The following is a 23,181-nucleotide window of genomic DNA, read 5'->3' as shown; positions in this document are numbered from 1 at the left end:
CTGGAATTGTATATTACGATATTTTTCACAGTGCACATGAATTGTCAGCTCGTGAATATTTCTGTTGCAGTTGCGCGTTCTAAGACACAATCTGGCTTTCTGAACTTTCTTTTCATGTGCCTCCAATATGGCGCGCCCAATCACGACGTCTGCAGTGTGCCACAGTGGCATGGTCCGGCTGTGCGTTCCTTGAAACCTCGTGCATTTTGTAACTGCGTTGGGAGGCCCAGGAAGACACGACGTCAAGATTCCACGGTAAACCTCCGGCTAACTGTCCTTCTACACTTATCGCACGTTGTGGCATGCACGCGCTCGCGCCGCGCTTCGTTCTCGTGCTGATGAGATTGTTTACCTCAGTAACCATTGCACATACCCGCGCGGGGGGGGGGGGGGGAGGGGGAGAAGGGGGTGTATTGGCCATGGTACGGTGGTGAATGTCTTTCCAGCGGAGCGGCCTCTTCGTCTTCTTTTTTTTTGCCGTTACAATATGTGCCTCCGGACGCATATTGAGAAGAGATCGATCTCTCTAAAAACTAGCTGATGATTACGCTTGTCGGTAATGCGATTGTTGAGTGCATTTGCTGCAGCATTTGAGCTGTAGACGACCACGTACGCAACACGCAGTGGCGAACGAAGGCACCCTGGCTTTCGGCTTGAGCAGCGCACACCGGTCCGCTGCCGCAGAGCCTCTCGTCGGACGAACGGACGACTGCGCGCCGTACCTTCTTCCTCCAATTCCCTCCTCACCCCTTCTAGCTATTGCTGTACTTCAATCCACTACTTTGCTGCTCGTTCGGTCTGCCGATTACGCCGAGGCAGACGGAGAGGGACCACGTTCAAGCCATGGACGGACGCAAAAGACATGCTCACTAAAGCACCAGTGGTTATTCCGCGCCTGTGCAGGTGGCCTACTGCGAAGTACTGTGCAAATGTTGTCAGCCGCTCAGAAGCTCCGGAGGCGTGCACTCTTATCAGGAAAAGCTGCGAAAACACGCGCTTGTACGCTGGGAAGAGCACAGGACGGACGGCAACTTTCAACTTTATTTAATTAAAGGTGCTACCGAACGGTGCAATAGACCATGAGGAGAATAAACATGTGCGTAGAAAGAAGAAACTCGGAAGCGACAAAACGAGACAGAAGGACGAGAAAACATGTGACGACATTCTGTCAATGGGAGGGTCGGACTTCGGGGCCATGCGCAGCGAAGGATGTGGGCGGCACTTTTCACACGTTGGTGTCACTTGTAGTTCACTGGGGACCTTATGTATTACGGCTCTTTACGTTAAAAAAAATCACTAAAGGAGGGCCTTGTTGACCTCATTTGCGGTGAGGTGGAAGCCTTTAACACGGTGTTGCTGCTTGTGTCACTGATGCGTGGTTAACATGATAATCAAGTACAGAATTGTCCGTGAACCTTCAATGCTGTAGAAACTGGAGGGTGTTTGGGAGGCATCCATCTGATTCGACGTAGCCGTTCTGCAAACACTCTCCAGCGTCCTAGACCAGGAGAACTACATGGACGTCGGAAGGAAGTTGCGTAGTCGTTAGCACTCTCGGCTGCGGAACGAAAGGATGGTGGTTAGAATGTCATCGTGCACAAAGATTTCTTTTTTTTATCGAGCTGAAGAGCGTAAGGACGGAAGGACGGACGCGAGCATGAGCCATTAAATGCTTTCGCCTTAATTGGGCAGATGCCCGCGTCGATGCGTGACCTCAGGCGCTGGATGTAACGCTGAACGGACGGACGGGAGAATGAGGCTTTCGCCTTAACACATATTTTTCACATAATCTGAGAGATGAATAGGCTCAGAAGATCCAATAACGCTTTTGCACTCGTCAACCATTCAGCTGACTTTTTCGAGAAGCCGGGTTTTGAGCCGGCCAACATTATATTGATTTAAATAAACTGACCAGGTATTTTGCCTCAAATGTTGTTTATTAAAAATACCGACTTGAGGAGTATTGGTATCTCCAGAGCAGCCATGTTTCTTGGGGTAGTGATTGTCTCTGCGAAAAGAAAAGAGGTTACTGTAACACATGTGCAATTAAGAGCCGATTTCTCGACGATAATTGCATGTATTTCTTGAGGTTTATTTTCGATTCGATAACAATACAGTGTGAGTTGATACCACTTATGAAATCCCTGGGCCTCAATTAGGGAGGCAAATCGATAATAAATACTTCCGTTATTGTTGCTCTCACACTCGTTCTAAAATTTGATTTTTCGCGTAGTCAGTCCGCATGACATAAGAACAGTCTCGCACAATGGTAGTAAGTATAACAGGTAAAGTTCTTAGCTCAATGTGTTCTGACCGTAGCTGCGTTCCAGCCGATGTTATGGCTCGCGAGCATACCAAAAAGAGTGCGGGCTCCGGTATGTAGGGGAGCTGTTCAAATATTACTCTTCAGAAGACCTCTTCCGAAAAGTACGGCCACCTACTGTTTTTTCTTACTGTGTACGTTGTTGAATCTGGATGTATATTGACTGCAGATAACAAAATCAACTCACATATTTGACATGCTCAAGACAGACTAAGAGGCGCATAGGATTGGACAAGTGGGGCACACATGGTAAAGAGAAGAATAACGCAGGAGTCTTCATCGTTACTTCCTCGTTACTTGATGCTGCGCCATTCTTCCGTTTAGTAAGACGGACCTTCCTGCATTAATGTATTTTCTGGTTTTTCTACAGTTCATGCGGTGGCAACACAATATAACAAGTGTTTGTGCTTTATAATGGGTCCGGCATTTGATGACGACAAGAAGGCTACATACACACAAAATAAAAATAAAAGTGCTCTCCAACTACTTACACTTCTTCTTACGCAGGAGGAGGTTGGTGTAGTGGAAAGGACTTCCAAGGCCGTAGCCGTAGTTAAGGCCGTAGGCCCCAAGGCCATAGCCATAGCCAAAGTGGCCCAAGCCGTAGCCGAGGGTTCCAACGCCGTAACCGTAAACAGGGGCGGCCAGCACTGGAGCAGCGTGGTAGGTGGCGACAGCAGGAACAACGTGGGCAACGGTTGCAACCTTGGTCACAGCCGGAGCAGCGGCAACGGTGGCAACCGCCGGGGCGGCGTGGTAGGTGTCGACGCGGGTAACAGCGGGAGCAGCCTGGACTGCGGCGACCTTCGTGACGGCTGGGGCAGCAGCAACGGTTGCCACTGCGGGGGCGGAGTGGTAGGTGTCAACCCGGGTAACGGTTGGGGCCGCCTCAACGGTGGCCACCTTTGCGACGACTGGGGCGGCAGCGACAGTGGCGACCGCCGGAGAGGTCTGGACACTGGTCACCTTAGTGACGACCGGAGCGGCATGGTAGGTGTCAACCTTGGTGACGGTGGCTGGAGCGGCAGCGGCCACAACAGGGGCTGCGGCAACGGTAGCGACAGCAGGTGCAGCATGGTAGGTGTGGACGCGAGTAACAGCTGGAGCAACAGCAGTGACTGCTGGAGCGGCGTGGTACGCAACGGCTGCTGGTGCAGACACGGCGGCAAAGGCTCGGGCGCCAATGTAATCACCCAGAGGAACACCCGGGTACACATCAACACCCGTGGTGACGACTGGGTGGCTCAGAGCGCTAGCCACTAGCGCGAGAACGAGGCTTGCACGGAACTGGAAGTGCAAGAGGATGGGATATAACTACCTCTAATGCAAAAAATATCCTGTGAACAAACAATGACATTTGCCTCTGTGTGTGTGTGTGTGTGTGTGTGTGTGTGTGTGTGTGTGTGTGTGTGTGTGTGTGTGTGTGTGTGTGTGTGTGTGTGTGTGTGTGTGTGTGTGTGTGTGTGTGTGTGTGTGTGTGTGTGTGTGTGTGTGTGTGTGTGTGTGTGTGTGTGTGTGTGTGTGTGTGTGTGTGTGTGTGTGTGTGTGTGTGTGTGTGTGTGTGTGTGTGTGTGTGTGTGTGTGTGTGTGTGTGTGTGTGTGTGTGTGTGTGTGTGTGTGTGTGTGTGTGTGTGTGTGTGTGTGTGTGTGTGTGTGTGTGTGTGTGTGTGTGTGTGTGTGTGTGTGTGTGTGTGTGTGTGTGTGTGTGTGTGTGTGTGTGTGTGTGTGTGTGTGTGTGTGTGTGTGTGTGTGTGTGTGTGTGTGTGTGTGTGTGTGTGTGTGTGTGTGTGTGTGTGTGTGTGTGTGTGTGTGTGTGTGTGTGTGTGTGTGTGTGTGTGTGTGTGTGTGTGTGTGTGTGTGTGTGTGTGTGTGTGTGTGTGTGTGTGTGTGTGTGTGTGTGTGTGTGTGTGTGTGTGTGTGTGTGTGTGTGTGTGTGTGTGTGTGTGTGTGTGTGTGTGTGTGTGTGTGTGTGTGTGTGTGTGTGTGTGTGTGTGTGTGTGTGTGTGTGTGTGTGTGTGTGTGTGTGTGTGTGTGTGTGTGTGTGTGTGTGTGTGTGTGTGTGTGTGTGTGTGTGTGTGTGTGTGTGTGCGTGTGTGTGTGTGTGTGTGTGCGCGCGTGCATGTGCGTGCGTGTGTGTGTGCGTGTGTGTGTGTGTGTGTGTGTGCGCGCGCGCGCGTCCGTGCTGGGGGGCGGGGTGGTAGATGTTTGGAGTAGAAAGGCGACGGAAGGTGCCGAAAGTGGTACAAGAAGGGGAAGCGGTAAAGAGCACATGACGACAAAATTGGGACGAAGGTATTTTATATATGGGCACCAAAGCATTCTAATACTTTTTAACAAAGGCCCTCTGTTTCAGCTGAGAAAATGAGGGCAAGAGAGCCGATATGCTGAGGAAAAGACCCAGAAGCGCCTCCGTCTTTGATTCTGCAATTTGCTTCGTTTTATGCAGAGGTCAGGCTGTGTAAAAAATGTCCGGTGCTACTAAACTGCGCCGCTATTCTTTCTGGACGAGCAGGTGGCTTGTTTGAAGCAGCGAGAATGGCTCTTTTTACGTGCGTCATTCCGCCCGTGACGGGGGAAATAGTAATGGTTCGTAATTATGTGGTAAGGTGTGCAGGAAATTTTTACCTGGCTAAGCTTACAGGAAACCTTTTCCAACAATTGTTTTCCTGTAATTCAGGCACCGAAAACCCGCAGATGCGTTCAGTACCACATTTTTTTTATAATAATGAAATGTTCGGGGAATTACTTGAGAACAAATTTGCAGCCAGTGGCAATGATCATTGGTGCAGGCATCCAATGCGTGGGAAGAGTTGTACGTGGTTACATGTGCTGAACGCGGTGTATGTTTCTGGCTAATATGCTTCATAATCAGCAAATCAGAATTATCTTATAGCTATGAGTTCAATGATGGAGAAAACTGCTTGTTTGGTGGCATGGAGATATGCTAATTAGTAGGACATCATCTGCACTGGAACTCTAATTAAAGCATTGTGCATGCAAAGAAGTTCTTCCTAAAGACCGAGGAGAAAGGCGAAAAAAGATTTGCTATAAATCGAGGAACTATATCTCAACTTGGTTTGTGCTGTGGCATTCAAAACCACGAGAAAATATAATCTTTCAATTGCCTCGTTCGAAACTCTATCTCTGGTACACTTGTGATAGCTTGTTCTACCATGCTCCTTTCTGTAACCGTACGTATAACTACTATGCTCATGTGGATAGCGCCAATTCGAATAGATGAATCCATAACCATAAAGCAGGAAACATTGCTTCGGCGTTTAAAAAACATGCGGAGAAGTCTTGGTACTTACTGCAAACATAGTTGTCGTTCGCTCCAGCCTTCTGAGGTTGTCACGGTACTGCTGAAGTGTACAGCGTTTGGAAGCCCTTTTATACTCCTCTGGGCCTGTAGCAGTCAAGAAAGCAAACATGCGATGAGAAAAAAATGGACATGAAAACTCGACGGCGGTTGTCCATCCGCCTGTTGAGGCGAATACATTTGCGCGTAATGCATGCGAAATGCTCCCTAAAGCAATTTCGCAGTAAACGAGAAAAATAAATAAACTAAGAGGAATGTACAGTTATGTCAATACCGCCAGCTTCGGTTCAAGAACGTGCCTTTAATGTTGATGAAACGTGGGACCGCCCTGCCATCCTTGTAGCTGATCGTGCGCTTAATTTCAGTCTAAAGGCACGAACTCGCCAGCTTATCGTTAAAAACTCACCACCGCAATCGCGGCTTGATGTTGAAATACTTAACGTCTGGCTATATTTTTAGCAAATTTCCTCAATCGTTGAGAGTGCCCATTTACAGGCAGCTGGAATGGTGCTTTGCGCGGTATTGAAACCAACGTTGCACTTTTTTTTGTGGTGTCTCAGCTTATCAGCTTATGAAATTTTATAGTACCCTATGCTCCTGAAGGTTCGAGAAAGGAAATACGCTAACCATCCGTATTGCTCAAACTGCAATTTTCGTTGAAAGCACCCAGAAAATGGAGGCAAAAAAAGCAATGTCAATCACCGTCTCTCCTTACGTTCTGCTACAAAATTAACACTAATAGTTTTGCGGGGTGTTTAGACAAAAAATACCCAAAGTAAATGAAACAAGCGTTGCTACCGAGAAAATTCTTGATGCCTGGGTCCGTGAAATTTAATGCGCACTTTTTAACGTGATAGCATTAAAGCCTCTTTGACCAGAAAATCCACCGTCTGCGTTGTGAGGGGAAAATAACGAGCTTGACTCTGGCAGATAATGCCCAGAGTGCAAACTAGGAGGCGAGTGCGCCACGTATAGGTTCTGTGACATTTGCGGCGTCATCACAACATGCCCACCAGATAGCGAGCAAACTTCCCACCGCACCGTAGGAGGTGGCAGTTGGGAAGAGCAATGTGGGTCGCACAAGGCTCGCCGCTGGCAGGCGCATCGCTTAACTGATTCACCACTGTGCCGGAAGGGGTATGAGGTCTCACAGGGATCTATGAATGTAAAGTAGAGAATGACATTCGGCATATATGGGAACTAACCTACAGCTGCCTTAATGTGTGATATTTTTACACATGCACTGAATAAAAAGTATTGGAGCTCTTTATTCTAAAGTCAACTGAACCAAATGGTAAGGTACCACAGGCACCACCAAAACGGAATGTTATATGAACTAAACAATGTTCGCAAATACTTTTTTAGCTCCAATTCAGAGAGAATGCGACAACAGCAACGGGGGGAAATCTTTGTCGCAGTGGTAACCATGCATAGGCTTTAAATCTTCGTATACGGGATCAAGCTAGATTAATCCAAAACGAAAAAGCAGGCGTAGTGGTTCAGTGGTGCGAGCGCTCTGCTACTCAGTCGGCCGATCCGGGTTAAATCCTGGCCGGCCGCGGTGGCCGCGTTTTCATAGAGGCGACACGCAAGGCGCCCATGCTCCGCACCATGTCAGCGTACTTTAAATAACCCCACGTGGCCTAACGTAATCCGCAGTCCTCCACCATGACGTCCCATTTAGCCCATCGGTCTTTTCTGGACGCTAACCCCACAATTTATACTTTCTGGTCTAAAGTGGAAGGAAGTTTTGTAGCGATAGCTAAATTACGGCAGCATTCCGAGCCTTCGGCGTGGCGGCTCCGTGACGGTGGCGGCGCCGTCAGGCTGTCACGTGGTTGGTCACGTGAAGCGGAGCAGTTGCCGGCGGCGCGGCGCCGTGGCAAATCACGTGGTTCGTCATATGGTTGGTCACGTGACCAAGTTCCACTAGGCCAGCTGTAGCTATCGTGTGACTGCAGGTTTAACGAGAGCTAAACCGCCAGCAATTTTTTTTCCCGTCTTAATACCTAACGAGGCAATGCTCGGCCAGGCAGTTTGAAACTTGGCCATTTTTTTCGGATGTTTGTGTGGTCAGAAGGTCCACAGAAAAAAAAGAAGAAAAACTCTAACAAAAGGTGGCCAGTACTGCAATCTCTCACGTTTAGGGAGCGACTCGGCTGCTACTTCAGGGATGACTAGATGGAACAAGAAAGCCCTATTTTAGCATTCTGGCTAGTATGGGCTAGATGTGAAAAATTTTAGAATGATAAAAACTACAAAAAAACGTAAAAACATCTCTAGGCGGAAAATAAGCACCTCGCGGCAAATTCGCGGTGAAATCGAAGGCGGAGAAAACAGCCGTTCAATTCAGGGTGTTCCTTTTTGCTGAAAGCCAGCCTCTGATTTTCTCTCTGAAACACAGCGAGACATACTACAAGAAAACGGTTTCAAATTGGGCTAGTTGGTAGTTAGCATGGTCAAACATAATTGCTCTTTTAGACTGACGTGGGAGTCTCTCAAGTCTCTTGTCCCCTCCCATGGCTCCGCTTGGTGTTACACAGTGCTTTCGCTACGTCGATGACATTTTAGTCTGCGCTGACAACACTCTGGCCATACCGAACCTTGTAGGAAAAACACTGGAACAATTCAAGTTAGCCCACTCAGGGCTGACCTTCACTCGTGAAGTTCCCACGAACGGCAACCTGCAGTTCCTTGATCTGGCTTTGTCCCTGGAGACCCACTAGTGCTGGGAGTACGCAACAAGCAGCGAAAAAGGCATACTGCCGTATGACTCGGCCCTCTCAAAGCTGATCATGCGAAACATGGCCATGTCTTGTTTCGAGCAGGCCATAAATAGGTCCTGCAGCCACAAGATGCTAAGTAGTCCGAACAACCAGGCAGCAAGACTGGTAAATTCCGGTTACCCGAAACCACTGCTTGCATCACTAGCAGAAAAAGTGCTTAAACAATTTGTGAAAGCAACGGACCGAGGCAAAAAGCAAGAAAAAAAAAGTCCCGTGGTTCTACTGTACATTCATGCACTTTCTCACAATTTGAAAAAAGTTGCAGAAAGGCATGAAGTGCAAGTAGTTTTTTCCGCACCAAGAAAACTAAAAGGAATGTGCGCGAAGGTAAATTAAGAAACCAGTCCCGGAGAAGAGGAGTCTTGTGGCGTCAGGCACACAAACAGGTTCGTCGAGTGCTGTGAAGGAGTGGTTTACAAGATACCGCTATCTTGCGGCCGAGTATATGTGGGCCAGACGGGCAGATGTTTAAATGAATAGCTCAGAGGGCATAACCGCAAATGCTGGCAGATTAACTCACCTGGAAATCTGGCGGCGCATTGCGCCAGATGCGATAGCTGCAAACCCCACTTCCAACAGACTACAGTTCTGCTGAAATCCAGGGATAAGACAACCAGGGAGCTGTGGGAAGCCTTCTGCTTGGAATCAGGATAAGAAGGGACGTGTGTTAGTGACCCTTCAGTTTTGCTTACCAAACAATAAAAGCAGTTCTTGGACAAGAGATACCAAACATAAACCGATCTGCTGGGACAAAGTCTTTCTGATGCTTGACGATACGAAAGCAAAGTTGCTGGTTCAAATGTGTTTTTTATGTTTTGACAAATTAATCTTACATGTGTGTGCACGCCGCAATAAACCTCAGTTGATAGTTTGCGCACCAGTGTTTGTGTCGCCCCTGTGTTCTCCCACGTCAATCTAAAAGCGAAAATATGTTTGACCATACTACATGAAGATAAAAAAAAACCTTAACGCTTTCTGCACTAATAGAGTCAACTGACACCGCAATACAAATGTTCCGCTCGCTCCTTAGTAACGGAGGAAACTACTATTTAATTCTACCAGGACTGTTCCTCTGTAATTCGTTTTGCTATCGGCATCACTGCTATCTCATTTCCGTCGAGCTGTGCAGTCTAAGGTAGAAAAAGCAGCAGGAAGGTTGACATGCCTGTAGATGACGAATTATGCGAAATATGACGATTTATATTTCGCTATCCATTCCCAATTTTCTGCTCTCATTTCGAAATATTTTTTTGAAATGGCTGCCCCAACTCATATCCGCGTCGTAAATATTATCGAATGCATAGAGGCTTCGCAGCGCAAGGTTTTGACATGTAGGATTTTGACTCCATCAGGGCTCACGGGTTGCCACCGTTGGCCTTGAGTGTTGACAGGTGGTCTTTCTAGAAGATCTGCTAGTTTCAGAATGTGCTAATATTTATGAGTTTGTTCGACTCCTGACATGTATATTCTTTGCGGCAATTAGACGAAATTCTAAATTAGCTTTTAGAAGAACTGCGAAATTTAAATTTTCGTATCGTAGAAGGTGAATGTTAGGATCTAAGTTTGGCAATGACAATAAGGATATTGGCGCAGACCATTCGAAGCAAGGGAACGCTACGAATAAATGAACCCCTGAACTCGCGATTTTATTTCTATTTTTTGCCGCTGCCTTCCTACTGTGAGCATCGGCTGCAAGCTGCAAGAAGCGACCAGGACGTGCTCACTGCAACTCGAGCACCGCCGCTTGTGCAACACGGGCGGCGTGTCCTGAGTGCTGGTAACAATGCAGAGTGTTTGGCTACTTTTAGCGCGAAAGCGCTATTCCTGTGGGTAAACTCCGAGCAAGATCTTGCATTGTTTGCGGGTTTTTACCAACCGAAAAAAAAACATTTAAAATAAATAAAAAAAATTCAATAAACTAGAAGGATAAGAATCGGGTGCAGCGCACATGGCATGTTCTCTCAGATCATGAATGGCAGTTAGCCAATATCCTTCAAGATAAAAGTGTACAACAGCTGCATCTTACCGGTACTCACCTACGGGGCAGAAACGCGGAGGCTAACAAAGAGGCTAGAGCTTAGGTTAAGGACAACACAGCGAGCCATAGAAAGAAAAGCGATAGGTGTGACGTTAAGAGACCGGAAGCGGGCAGAGTGGGTGAGGGTACAAACACAGGTTAATGACATCCTAGTCGAAATAAAGAGAAATGAATGGGCTTGGGCAGGGAATGCAATGTGAAGGCAAGCTAACCGATGATCCTTAAGAGTAGCGGAGTGGATTCCAAGAGAAGGCAAGCCTAGCAGTTGGCGCCAGAAAGTTAGGTGGGCGGTTGAGATCTAGAAGTTTGCAGGCATACGGTGGGCGCAGCTGGAAAATGACAGGGTTAATTGGAAAGACGTGGGAGAGGCATTTGCCCTGCAGTGGATGTAGTCAGGCTGATGATGATGATGATGATGATGAAACACTCGCGAGTGCGGTTCGAATCCGCGGCTGCGCGAATAGATGAGCCTCGCTGGCCACTGTGAGAGAGCACTAGGCTATCGCCGCCGCCAAATGTGCCTCGTGTTAAACTGCGACACACTCTTGCGCTGTGCATTGCACATGCACCATCGATTCATCAACTAGTGCTGCTATAAACTATTTGAGCGTTGAGCTGAGTGGCGATAGTGACAGAGAGAAGTGCGCTGCTTACGTTGGCGTGGACAACGCCGTGCAGAAGCACTGCACTCGGGAAGTACGCGTAGGCGTGGACAACATTTCTATTTAAACGCAGCACTTTCGCATATAGGCCGCCGGCGTACATTGAGTGAATTGGCATTGACGATGAAAATGTCAAAGACACGCATGACTACCTCCCTTTACTAGTGGACCCTTTAATCGCGCTTTTAGTTAAGTGGCGGTAGTGCCCTCTTGCAGAAAGCTCTGTTTTCGCACTATTTTGCGTGCTTGGTGATGCCAAACCACCAGCTATTTTTCTAGAATCCGGATTCTGCTTGCCTATAAACATTTCCTGCTTTCTCGCTGGCGGAGGGATATCCGCGGCACGTTCTGCTATGAATGAAAGAAAATTTCTTGTCGCCTGAACAGAATATAATTGATCAAGATGCAGGCGCTGCAAATTATTTTCTTTTTTACGAACTCGTCTATAGTCACCAGCCGGTTTAAAGACAAGTGCGAGCCAGATGCACTGTGCCTCGGGCTAGCGGAGCATTTATATGAGCGAAGTTTCGCACTAAGCATTATTGAAGAGATTTTTATAGGCTAAAGAAAAGAAGGTGTTACAGATGCGGGGAAAAGCTTCATCTTGTCCATACCTGAATGCCAGGAAGGCTATCAAAGTTTCTAGCATACTTGTTTTTTGACGTGATGTACTATCAGCGGAAAAACTCACCAGTTTGTTGCAAGAACGAGCTTGAATGACACTAAGTCTATGGTAATAGGAAAGATATGAGTCATTTGCAGAAAGTGGAAGATCCATCTATCTCTTAGAAAACAAAAAAACCTGCTTTAAAGTTCTCCATTCCTAGAAACAAGACATTTTTTAGTTCAGTTCTTTGCTGTGAAGTGCGGTAACGAAAGTGGTCCATTTCGCATTTTGCACTAACTGAGCCCTGATGTCCTATTTTGAAACCTCAGCTCTATATATCAATTAATCTTTGACCACGACTTTTACATTTTGCTGCGTTGTTATGGGGCCTTAGACATTGTAAAAGCAGAGAGCAAACAATCTGCCACCAAAATAAAAAAATGCGTGGTTAAAACGTTCGAAGGAATTTTATTTTACGAACCGTGAGGGATGCGTCGGTGCGGACAATACATGATGATTTTACAGCAAGGCGCACATTATCGATGTGTTATAGTTTAATTACAATACGATTATTAAACTGAAATTAACTATTCAACGTTTTATTGCGGTTTTCGGGCGCAACAGTGCTTTTAAAACTGAAGATTGTAAACATCGATGGTGGACCCAGTTTTTGAGACTTCTTGATCGGTGCTGTCGTTTGAAATATCGAGGGTCAAAAGTAGGTCTTCGAAAGGCCTTTGATTTGGCTTTCCCGCATTGCGTCATATTATAATCGCATCGCTGCGCATGGTATCGCCGCAGAATTACGTTAACTTATTCTTCATCATAAAATATCGCAACTGCGTCTGTATATGCAGCTTTAGAAACCCAACCATTGGGTTTCGGTGTTGTCGATGGTTTTGGTGTTTCTTTTCGCTTTTTTTTTATACCTTGACTGCTTTGCCACAGGCTTTCGATTTTGATTGTGCATGCGGACCCTGCGGCTGAGCGACCTAGCAGTATATGAGTGTTTGGCGGCCGGGAGTCCCGAGGAGCGTTGTGATGATCGTAGCACTACGGCCTTCGTAAGGCACGGGGCCTCCGGAGTTCCAATGCTTCTTTCTCGCTTGTGCAAAATTTGATCGTTTAGTTTAAAGCAACTCCGCCTCCAGTAAAATTCAATACAAAGCTACTCTGAACTTCACCATTTTCCAGGCATTAAACACCAGTGCTGCCATTCATACCTGGCATCGCATGGCCGCATTGCACTCGCTTGTTTCGTAAAATCAATCTTCAATAATGTTTGTTCTGAAAAAGTTTTCTGCTAAATGGATTGGGCGTATGTAGCGGCTTTGACACGCCTAATTTCGCTGTCTTTATATCTTTCAATCAGCTTTCTATCTGCAGGCGATGCTAATGTAGCCTACTCGGATACCAGTTGAAAATGACGTTGTATTGGGCAGGGTTGAGCACGATACCTCAGAAAGATATCTTAGATGCCGATACTCGATACCATCAAAATTGTATTTCCGATGCGGATACAGAACATACATAACCAAAATTGATTTCTGATTCAAGTTCTTAAAACTCTATCGTCGGTACTTCAATACATCACCGAAATCTAATAATACCGATGCTAGGTAAAGGTTAATAAGCTAGCTTATGGCTTGGTTCGTGGGTTAGGGGGGTTCAATTTTTCAAAGCGACTCAGGCTATAAGAGACACCGTAGTGAAGGGCTCCGGAAATTTCGACCACCTGAGGTTCTTCAACGTGCACAGACATCGCGCAGTACACGGGCTTCTAGCATTCCGCCTCCATCGAAACACGACTGCCGGAGTGAGGTTGAACCCGCGTCTTTCGGGCCAGCAGCCGAGCGCCAGAAATAGAGCCACCGTGGCTATAGGCTACGAATCACTAGGCTAAGAAATGCCTCCGTACTTTCGGGAATCTGCAGTGAATTCGATATACCGCACTCTTTTTGAACTGATTTGAAGTAATAAGGCTGCACGGATTTCTTTAGGATAGTATGAGATAGGATAGGATAGGAAAAAATTTATTGTCCAACAGAAAGAAGGTCGCCAGAGGGCTACCCGCCTTGATGACAGCCGAAAGGTCGTGACTTTCGGCGGCGTCTTCGGCCAGTCGGACGAGTTGTAGCCGAGTCACCGGGTCGGAGCTCACTTGTAAGGCCTCCCATTGGTATTTCGTCTTTATGCCTCGTCCCTCCCGGGGGGCATGGGGACATTCTCCGATTTGTTTAAATTCTGCTGCTTGCGCTCCAGGTTTTGTTAGAACTTTTTTAGCATTGAACTGAAGCCATGGTTAGGTTGAAATGATCCCTTCCATTAACTGCCTCCAAAAACCATTTTTGAACGCAGCCGACCGCGACTGCTGCGTTTTCTTGAAGGCAAGACGCTGAGGCGCCCGTGCCCTATGCGATGTCAGTGCACGTTAAAGATCCCCAGGTGGTCGAAATTATTCCGGAGCCCTCCACTACGGCGCCTCTCTCTTCCTTTCTTCTTTCACTCCCTCCTTTATCTCTTCTCTTATGGCGCTGTTCAGGTGTCCAACGATATATGAGACAGATACTGCGCCATTTCCTTGGCCCCCAAACCAATTATTATTATTATTAAGGTAATAATCTTCTTTCAAACCAGTCTGTGAACCCTCGGCTACGTACGAATAAACAGGAAAGATTTTTTTATGCTCTTCATTTAACTGCACCAATTTCCTGATTGCTTGTGTAGTAAACAGACGTCTGAAGTGGAACATTGTGTGCTAAAAGCGGAATAGAGTGGTTTGGTTTATGGTTTATGGGAGTTTGACGTACGAAAGCGACTAAGGCTATGAGGGACGCTGTAGTGAAGGACTCCGCAAATTTCGACCACCTGGGGTTCTTTAGCGTGCACTGACATCGCACAGTACACGGGCCTCTAGAATTTCGCCTTAATGGAAACTCCGCCGCCGCGGCAGGGATTGAACCCGCGTCTTTTGTGTCAGCAGCCGAGCGCCGTAACTACTGAGCCACCGCGGCGGGTCAGAAAATAAAGCGTTTTTATTAGACAAAACATTTTGCTAATCTCTAATATTTTTTAACGGTATTAACCGTATTTGCTGAAACAGCCACTCTGAAAGAGCCTCGCCAGGCGGGCTTGCTATGAGCGATGTATATTAAAAGAAAAAGAAGCCGAGCGCGTTGCGTATTCTATTTTATTAAAGTACCTCTTATAGCCACGTCTTATAGCATAGCCAAGTAGAATCTAGGCTCCTAGAGAAATAGTTCAGAAACTCAAGTTTTACTTCCGCTTCTTGGGAAAACGCCGGCCGCTGATGACCCCACTGTCCCTAGTGTAAAAGAGTGCTCGACGTTTATCGCGTTGACAGATGCAACAGCAGATGTTTCGCAAACTCGGAGCCTGACGGCGAAAGTCTTGTATTTCCGTTGTTAACGATCGGAACTAGAAACAGCGGGGTGAAGGAGTGTTGTTAAGTCGAGCCCACTTACAACGAACCTGACGGTCACGCTGATTGCGGTCGTTAAATCCGAAGTTCGTAGTAAGTGGACTTCTAATATTATAGCAACGAAAACCCAAAATCAATCAAAGACAGCGTTTATTTCTTAATAAAGCCTGTGACCTGCGTCAGATTTTTCAAAGCACGCCCTATTAGGGTGCTTTCTAGTCTGTCCAGAGCGGCCACGTGCTCGTCTCCACGACCTTTGATGGCAACAAATTGTTTCGCGATGTAACTAACCGCTGTTGAAGCGCTCGCGGCAACTAGCGGCAAGTCATCATCCTCGACGTCTTTGCCTTCGGTTGCTCGCACTTTACACGCTATGGCTTCGTCAGCGCAGGACTCTGCTTTCTCATCGTCCGCACCCACGAAGTCGTTCCAAGCAACAACAGGTACGGCCTGTTGCGCGTCAAGGACGCTTTGCCACAAATCCATTTGTGTCAGATCGCAAGACAGTTCGACAACCTCCCCTGTCGTGACCCGGGTTCATGACCCGGCTTCCAAATTTAGGGTTTTTTTTCGAATTTTACTGAGCGCCCCTCTTACTGAGGCTTTATGCAGGAAGTATTTGCTTCTGTGGGGCTCTTGAGAGTACGAATTTCCATCGAGTACTGATTTTCTGTTTCGCGTAAGATTGTGTACAGCAATATGATAACGATGCTCTTTCCGCCGCAATTGTATCATACGATTTATCTTCGTCTCAAAGGTCATAACTTGTTAACGCGAGTGCACAAAATGACGATCCCTCCTTGCACCAAACCTTCTTCTACAAATTATACACTGAAGCTGTGCCATTTAACACGTGACTCCGAAGGAAAAAAAAATTGTGCTTTCTGTTAAATTACGTCTGTGCAGTGTACCTGAAATCATTGAACACTGTCACATTAACTCCAAGGATGCGATCTCGTTTTGGGATGCGTTGCAGAGGATGCTAAAGAAATTCTTTTATTTAAATTCTTACAATGTTCGTTGCCTTGCGGCTATTCAGCCTGATTACGAACCATATCACATGTTTTTTCCTTATTAAACTTCATAGCCTGTGGAAACGCGCATGCTGGACCGCAACGCTGAACCTCTCATTTATTTATTTACTTATTTATTTATTAATTTATTCAAAATACTTTACACAGCAGCTTTTAGTAAGGAGAGCAAAATAACAGATAATGTACGATAGGAACAATTAATTAAATACAACGCGGAATACAAGGCAAAAAGAAATGGCAATTATAATTATACAGGGCAAATCGTAACTACAAGACATATATTGCCGCGAGGAACAAAAGTAAAAAAGTAGCAAGAATTCATCGCATGTGCCCAATGCACATCTATAGAAAAAGCAGTAGCCATGTTTTAACCATTTCGGTGGAATAATGCTCCAACTCAAGGACATTCTCGATAAGAGGTACTTTCCCCGCACTGGTTTCCGCCGTTTATGCGGTTCCCATCTTTGCCGCCCTTTTAGCTGTGTTGTTTTCTGCCTTGCAAGTGCAGTGCATTCATTAGCTGCGTGCTTTGTCAATAATCTGTAATATGTCGTTTTTCTGTACATATACATACCCACCTGTAGTAAATACCATGTTGGAAAAAAAGGAGTCTTCGGAGAGTGGAAGCATCCCCGTCTCGCATGCCGGAGGCCCCGGGCCCGATTCACCCGTAATGGAGAATTTGGCTTTTTTTTATTGATTGGTGCCGGTTCAAGGTCATATCAGCGCCGTTCGAGATCGCTCGCGCAGACACTGAGAAATCGGCGTGGATAGGCTGGCAAAGCTTTTGCTTTAAAAATTTAAAATAGCGCATTCGTATCCCTGTGTTGCCAGGCATTGAAGGTATATGGCTGCCCCAGCGCTTTGTTATTGGAACAGTGCAGTGAGCTTTTACAAGCTAATTGCATTGAGCGGAGCCCTTCGAACACCCCTTAGCTGTCTTTTAGGACCTGCATAAGTGCATAATATGCTGCTTAAGTGGTGAACAAAATTCTAGTTTGCTGTTGCCTTGTAAGTGTTAGTTCACAATATCGGCCATTTGAGATGTGCCAACAGTGTAGTGTTTTAAATTATCAGCTAATGTAACAACGTTGCGAAGGCAGATACGAAGGGCATCCCAAATGTGATTGTTGCACTTGAATCACTAGTAAGCGGCAGCCATATACCTTACAAATCAGGATAGAAGAAACGCGGTACACTGGGAAAGCCTCCAGTGACCAACGCCATTTAGTTTCGCGACTAACCGGGGTAACCGTCGCGAGCCCCCATTACAATTTTAAATAAATGTAGGACAAATTTTGCTACAAATGTTGTTTATTAAAAATGCCTTCAGGAGGAGTGTAGGCATCTCCAGAGCAGCGATGTTTCTTGCGATAGTATTTCAGTTCCTGCAAAGGAAACGTATTTCATTGTCTTTAGCTTCTCAATTTGAGTACAGCTCAGGGTTACATCATACGAGACAATAAATCCCTGGATATCGATTTGAGAGAAAACTATTGCGCTAAGCTCTTCTGTAATAGTTTGTATCAGACTATACAGTTTGGTTTACTCGTCTAGTTCATGTTAACAACACGAAATAGTTTCGTACGATATAAAGTAGCGTACCTCGTAAACATTTTTCATATCACTGTGATCTCACTTTGTATGCTTTCCTACCTATCGGATAGCTCCTAACCATACTAAAATTATTACTGGCTCAGATAAGCAGGCAAAGCTGTTCAGTGTATTCCTATCTTATTGCTATAATGCTGTCTAGGTTATGCGATATTTAATAAATGTACAGAAAATGACACAAAAGCACATACTTTAGCCTGTTATCCATTTTTGATAACGACAATGACAGCACAAAAGAAAACATAAAAAAATTGCTACTTACACTTCTTCTTACGCAGGAGGAGGTTGGTGTAGTGGAAGGGACTGCCAAGGCCGTAGCCGTAGTTAAGACCGTAGGCCCCAAGGCCATAGCCATAGCCAAAGTCACCCAAACCATAGCCGAGGGTTCCAACGCCGTAACCGTAAACAGGAGCGGCGAGCACTGGAACAGCGTGGTAGGCGGCGACAGCAGGAACAGCATGGGCAACGGTTGCAACCTTGGTCACAGCCGGAGCAGCGGCAACGGTGGCAACCGCAGGGGCGGCGTGGTAGGTGTCGACGCGGGTAACAGCGGGAGCAGCCTGGACTTCGGCGAAGTTCGCGACAGCTGGGGAAGCGGCAACAGTTGCCACGGCGGGGGCGGCATGGTAGGTGTCAACCCGGGTAACGGCTGGGGCCGCCTGAACGGCGGAGACCTTTGCGACGACTGGGGCGGCAGCGACAGTGGCGACAGCCGGAGAGGTCTGAACACTGGTCACCTTAGTGACGGCCGGAGCGGCATGGTAAGTGTCAACCTTGGTGACGGTGGCTGGAGCGGCAGAGGCCACAACAGGGGCGGCAGCAACAGTAGCGACTGCAGGTGCAGCATGGTAGGTGTCGACGCGAGTAACAGCTGGAGCAACAGCAGCGACTGCTGGAGCGGCATGGTACGCAACGGCTGCTGGCGCAGACACGGCGGGGAAGGCTGGGGCGCCAATGTAAGCACCCAGAGGAACACCCGGGAGCACACCAACACCCGTGGTGACGACTGGGTGGCTCAGAGCGCTAGCCACTAGCGCGAGAACGAGGCTTGCACGAAACTAAAAGGGAAAGAACGTAAGAGTGATAAGGCATTTTGGTAGAAAAATGATCAGATTTCAATAAGAGTTCAAAAGGGCTGTTAGGGTATGCTTCATTGTCAAGGGTTCAACTTTTGGGTATGATAGTCGGCAGAGGATATAGGAGAAAATCGAAGAAATTGAAGCACTTTATATTATTTTCGACATATATTTAGGGTAATGTTATTCCCAATATCGACACGAGAGGTGCCTAAAAGCTTGTTTAGACACGCAGTGGGTTATAAAAGAAAAAGAAAAAATTTGGATGCATGACGCTTCTGGAAAGTCGGGTAAACAAAGTGAACTGATCTGCATTTCAGTGTCAAGGAAAAGATCTAGACGCCTACTTTTTGTACCTGTAATTCTCTTCGATGCGTTTCAAATGTCCTTCACAATCTCTGTATATAATTCAATTTGTGCCTGCTCCTGTTATAAGGAAGATAACTCCTTATTTCATAGTATGGAGTTCTCACACTCGACGGTCACTGCACTGGGATGCGAAATTAGAAACGTTTTATTCAGTTCAGAATCTTTTAGAAAATAAGAAAGAAGAGAGGAAGAAAAGCCTTTTAAGATCGGTCGATGAAATCTCAGGTGTAAAGTTTGTGGCGGCCTTAAAAAACAGTTGAAATAGTTATGATCTTTGCAAGTGGTTGCTTAATAACTCACTTCCTGCTCAGACAATTTAGGCTTCCTTCAAAGATATTATAATTTTGTATTGAAATTTTGTCACTCAGTTTTAATGACATCAGCATCCTTCTATCATTGTGCTCATATGTACTATGCTCATGCAGGAAATGCCAATTCATGCAAATAAATCCATCACCAAAAAGCTGACAACATTGCTTTCGGCTTTAAAAAGGCAGGCTTCGTAGTCTTGGTACTTACGGCAAACATATTTGTCGTGAGCTACAGCCTTCTGGAGTTGACACGGTACTGCTGAAGTGTACAGCGATTGGAGGCCTTTTATACTGCTCTGGGCCCATAGCTGTCAAGCAAGCAAATAGGGGGAGAGAAAAAAAATGTAGACACAAAAACTCGACAGCTGTTGTCCATCCAACGGTTGAGGTGAATAAATGTGCACGCTCTGCATGCGAAATGCTTCCTAAAGCAATTTTGGTGCCAGGAGAAAAACAAACCAAGTAAGAGGTATGTACAGTTAAGTGAAAAGCACCAGTTCCCCTTGAGAACGTGCTTTTAATGTTGAAGAAACTTGGGACATACCCTCCATGCTTGTTGCTCATCGCGCGCTTAATTACAGGCTAAAGGCATGAGCTCGCCAGCTTATCGCTAAAAGCTCACCCGTGCAGTCACGGTTTTCCAGTAAAATGCATACCATCTCTGTCTATTTTCAACACATTTTTTGCGTCACTTGGAGCTCTCTGGAAGCAGCGGCATCTCGAAAGGTGCTTCAGTAAGGAGATTTCGCAACTTGGGGCAGGAGTTGGAGCGGTTGCTAGCGAAGTTTTTTCTTCTATTTTACTGGCGTTTCAGCGGACCAGATTATTGAATTCTTGAGCACCCTCTGCTCAGGATGCTTTGGGAAGAAATGTGTTGAACAGCTGAACAATTTCAGCTGCTATCGTTGCATAGCGCGCCCTGAAAATGCACGGTAACAAACGCCATCGTAATCAGCATTCCTCGTCACTTGATACATAAATGGTGCTTATGGCTGTGTGTAATGTATCAGTCGTTACATTCGTTGAATTAATTGAACATGGTGCATGTTTTGGCAGGAATCATCATCTATATCTTCACTCACTTTAAATCAGGCTGCTTTTACTCAATAACTGCGTTCGAGATTGCAGGTTTAACACATGGGCTGAACAAAACTTTCAGGGACACAGTTCCAATTAATGTATGCTGGGATAGAACATGCCCATTTGGCGCCTGAGCGCGAACTTCACGTATGGTGATATCACTTCCGGTTTGGTCGACGCCATTTCCTGGTGATGACGGCCCTTCTGGTTTTGTGATGGCACTTTAGATATGGTGCGTCACTTCTGGTCTATGTCAAAATGATGACTTCCTATATGGCTCATACACACATTTAGTTGGGACACTCAGCATCCGTCTCTTAAGGCATGGTGTTGTCACTTACTCTTTACTATGAGGGGCTCTGCTAATTACTCACATGACGTCATAAGTCATGATTCTTCACTGTTCATATGACAAATACGCACTACAGAGATGCCACACACATTACGGCACCTGCATATGCCGAGCACCAGCCATTAATAGTGAGTCGTTATTAGTCATGACTGCATGTGCATCATCTTTCATATGTCGCCCTATAAGTATGTTGTAGCCATATCTACCATGATCGCTACCGCAGACAAAACAAGACACGCGTAGGCAGAGTGCGATATTGGTCACCAAACGACACCGGTTCTCCTAAAATGCATGAAATGCCCCGAAGTACTCTCGATATAATCTGATTTAGCTGAACCTATGTGGAATAAGCAAAATTCTTACTTAAAATGCATACGCTTCCGCCGAGACGCCAAGTAATTCCTTCGGATGGTCCTGTTACAATAGTTCCGCAGTGACCAGTGCACAAAGTTCCCGCACTAGCGACTGAAAACACTTCTAATTTCTTTTGATTTACAGATTAGGCCTCGCCGAAACAGGCAAGACTTTCCGAAATTCGCCTACAGGCTGATGGGGATGCCAATCACCAAGGCAATCTCCAGTAAAAGGCGAAAGATTGACGCGTGAGCGGAGAGGCCTGAGCGTGACGGGATAAACGAAGCCATTCAGACCTCATTTTCTGCAAGACACATACGGATGCCACATCTTCTATGCGTTTAAACAACAAGTTTGGAGGAAAATTGAGCACACCGTTGCAGAACCCGCAATACAAGGTTATCTGAATTTCTTAGCGTAAGACCTTCACAAAAATTTAAATTTCGTTGGTGCCCTATTTTGAGTACAGTTTTAAGGTTTCGCATTGTACTGCTCTTTGCTGGCAGTCGCGGCGCATCATACATGAAGTATCAATCGGCAAATAAAACTAAGAGCCAATATAACGCAGGTAGGGTCCAAGGTGACTGGGAAACCGGCTCTCATTGCCGGAAAACTTGATCACACTTTCGGCCTAAGGCCAAATTTGACGGTTTACCGTGAAGGCCTATTATAGTTATTAATATAAAGTAATTATCTAACGTCTGCATATTGCACTAGCCAACATTTTTCAATTGTTTTTCTACCGCTTGACGGCAATAAAATGCACGGAGGCTGCGTAGAATAATAGCGCTTTTTGCCTACATATTACCCCATCCAACGAAATAAAATTGATCTGTTAGCCTCGTGCCGGCGTGTTTAGAATAACTGACTGCAAAAATTTAAAACGCCAGCCAGTATAATGCCACGCGCATTAGAGCCATAAGAATTGGTGGACACATAAGCTACGACTTTAGGGGGTGTTATGACAGAGTTAATGGTCCCGACAGCGGCTTCTTTTGCTCAGGCAAACACAAACTCTGCCTCTCTAATCACAAACATACTTATTACCGTACAGTCGTAGCTGCCACAATATGTTAAAGGCCGCACTGCATTCATACATACATACATACATACATACATACATACATACATACATACATACATACATACATACATACATACATACATACATACATACATACATACATACATACATACATACATACATACATACATACATACATACATACATACATACATACATACATACATACATACATACATACATACATACATACATACATACATACATACATACATACATACATACATACATACATACATACATACATACATACATACATACATACATACATACATACATACATACATACATACATACATACATACATACATACATACATACATACATACATACATACATACATACATACATACATACATACATACATACATACATACATACATACATACAAGCCGTACGAACGTGCTCGTGTGGCCTAGGGGTAGCGTGTGTGACTCGGAGCTCAAGTACCAGGGGCCCGATTCCCGACTAATTACCCCAATCTTATTTTCAAAGCAATTCGTTTAATTTATATATTAACACTTCCAAGTGACGTTTGAGGCAAGTTGTGACCTTGTAATCACAACTCATGTAATCTTTTAATCATTATTCAGTTACGCTACCCACGCATGACATCAAACCGTTTCGATCAATCCGAATTTTCTCATTGAAGAACAGCGCAAACTATACGGATAACCGACGATAAACAAGACGCCAAAAGCGCTGTTCACTTCTGTGTTCCGTCTAGTTT

At 45.9% G+C, this 23,181-nt stretch overlaps 1 protein-coding gene across 1 annotated transcript; it reads right to left on the bottom strand.

Moving 5' to 3' along the window:
• Positions 1-1,924: 1,924 nt before the first annotated feature.
• LOC144119742 (uncharacterized) lies at positions 1,925-19,834 on the bottom strand. Its single transcript, XM_077652289.1, has 6 exons — positions 19,790-19,834; positions 18,088-18,883; positions 8,296-8,370; positions 5,635-5,729; positions 2,815-3,610; positions 1,925-2,008 (listed from the first exon to the last, which is right to left on the bottom strand). Coding segments are annotated over exons 1-6 (1,773 nt in total). The 5' UTR covers positions 19,799-19,834; the 3' UTR covers positions 1,925-2,006.
• Positions 19,835-23,181: the final 3,347 nt, after the last annotated feature.

Source organism: Amblyomma americanum, chromosome 2, assembly GCF_052857255.1.
Source record: "Amblyomma americanum isolate KBUSLIRL-KWMA chromosome 2, ASM5285725v1, whole genome shotgun sequence".
Lineage (NCBI taxonomy): Eukaryota > Metazoa > Arthropoda > Arachnida > Ixodida > Ixodidae > Amblyomma > Amblyomma americanum.
The sequence above is the reverse complement of the archived record's forward strand: the minus strand, read 5'-3'. Positions and strand labels throughout refer to the sequence as shown.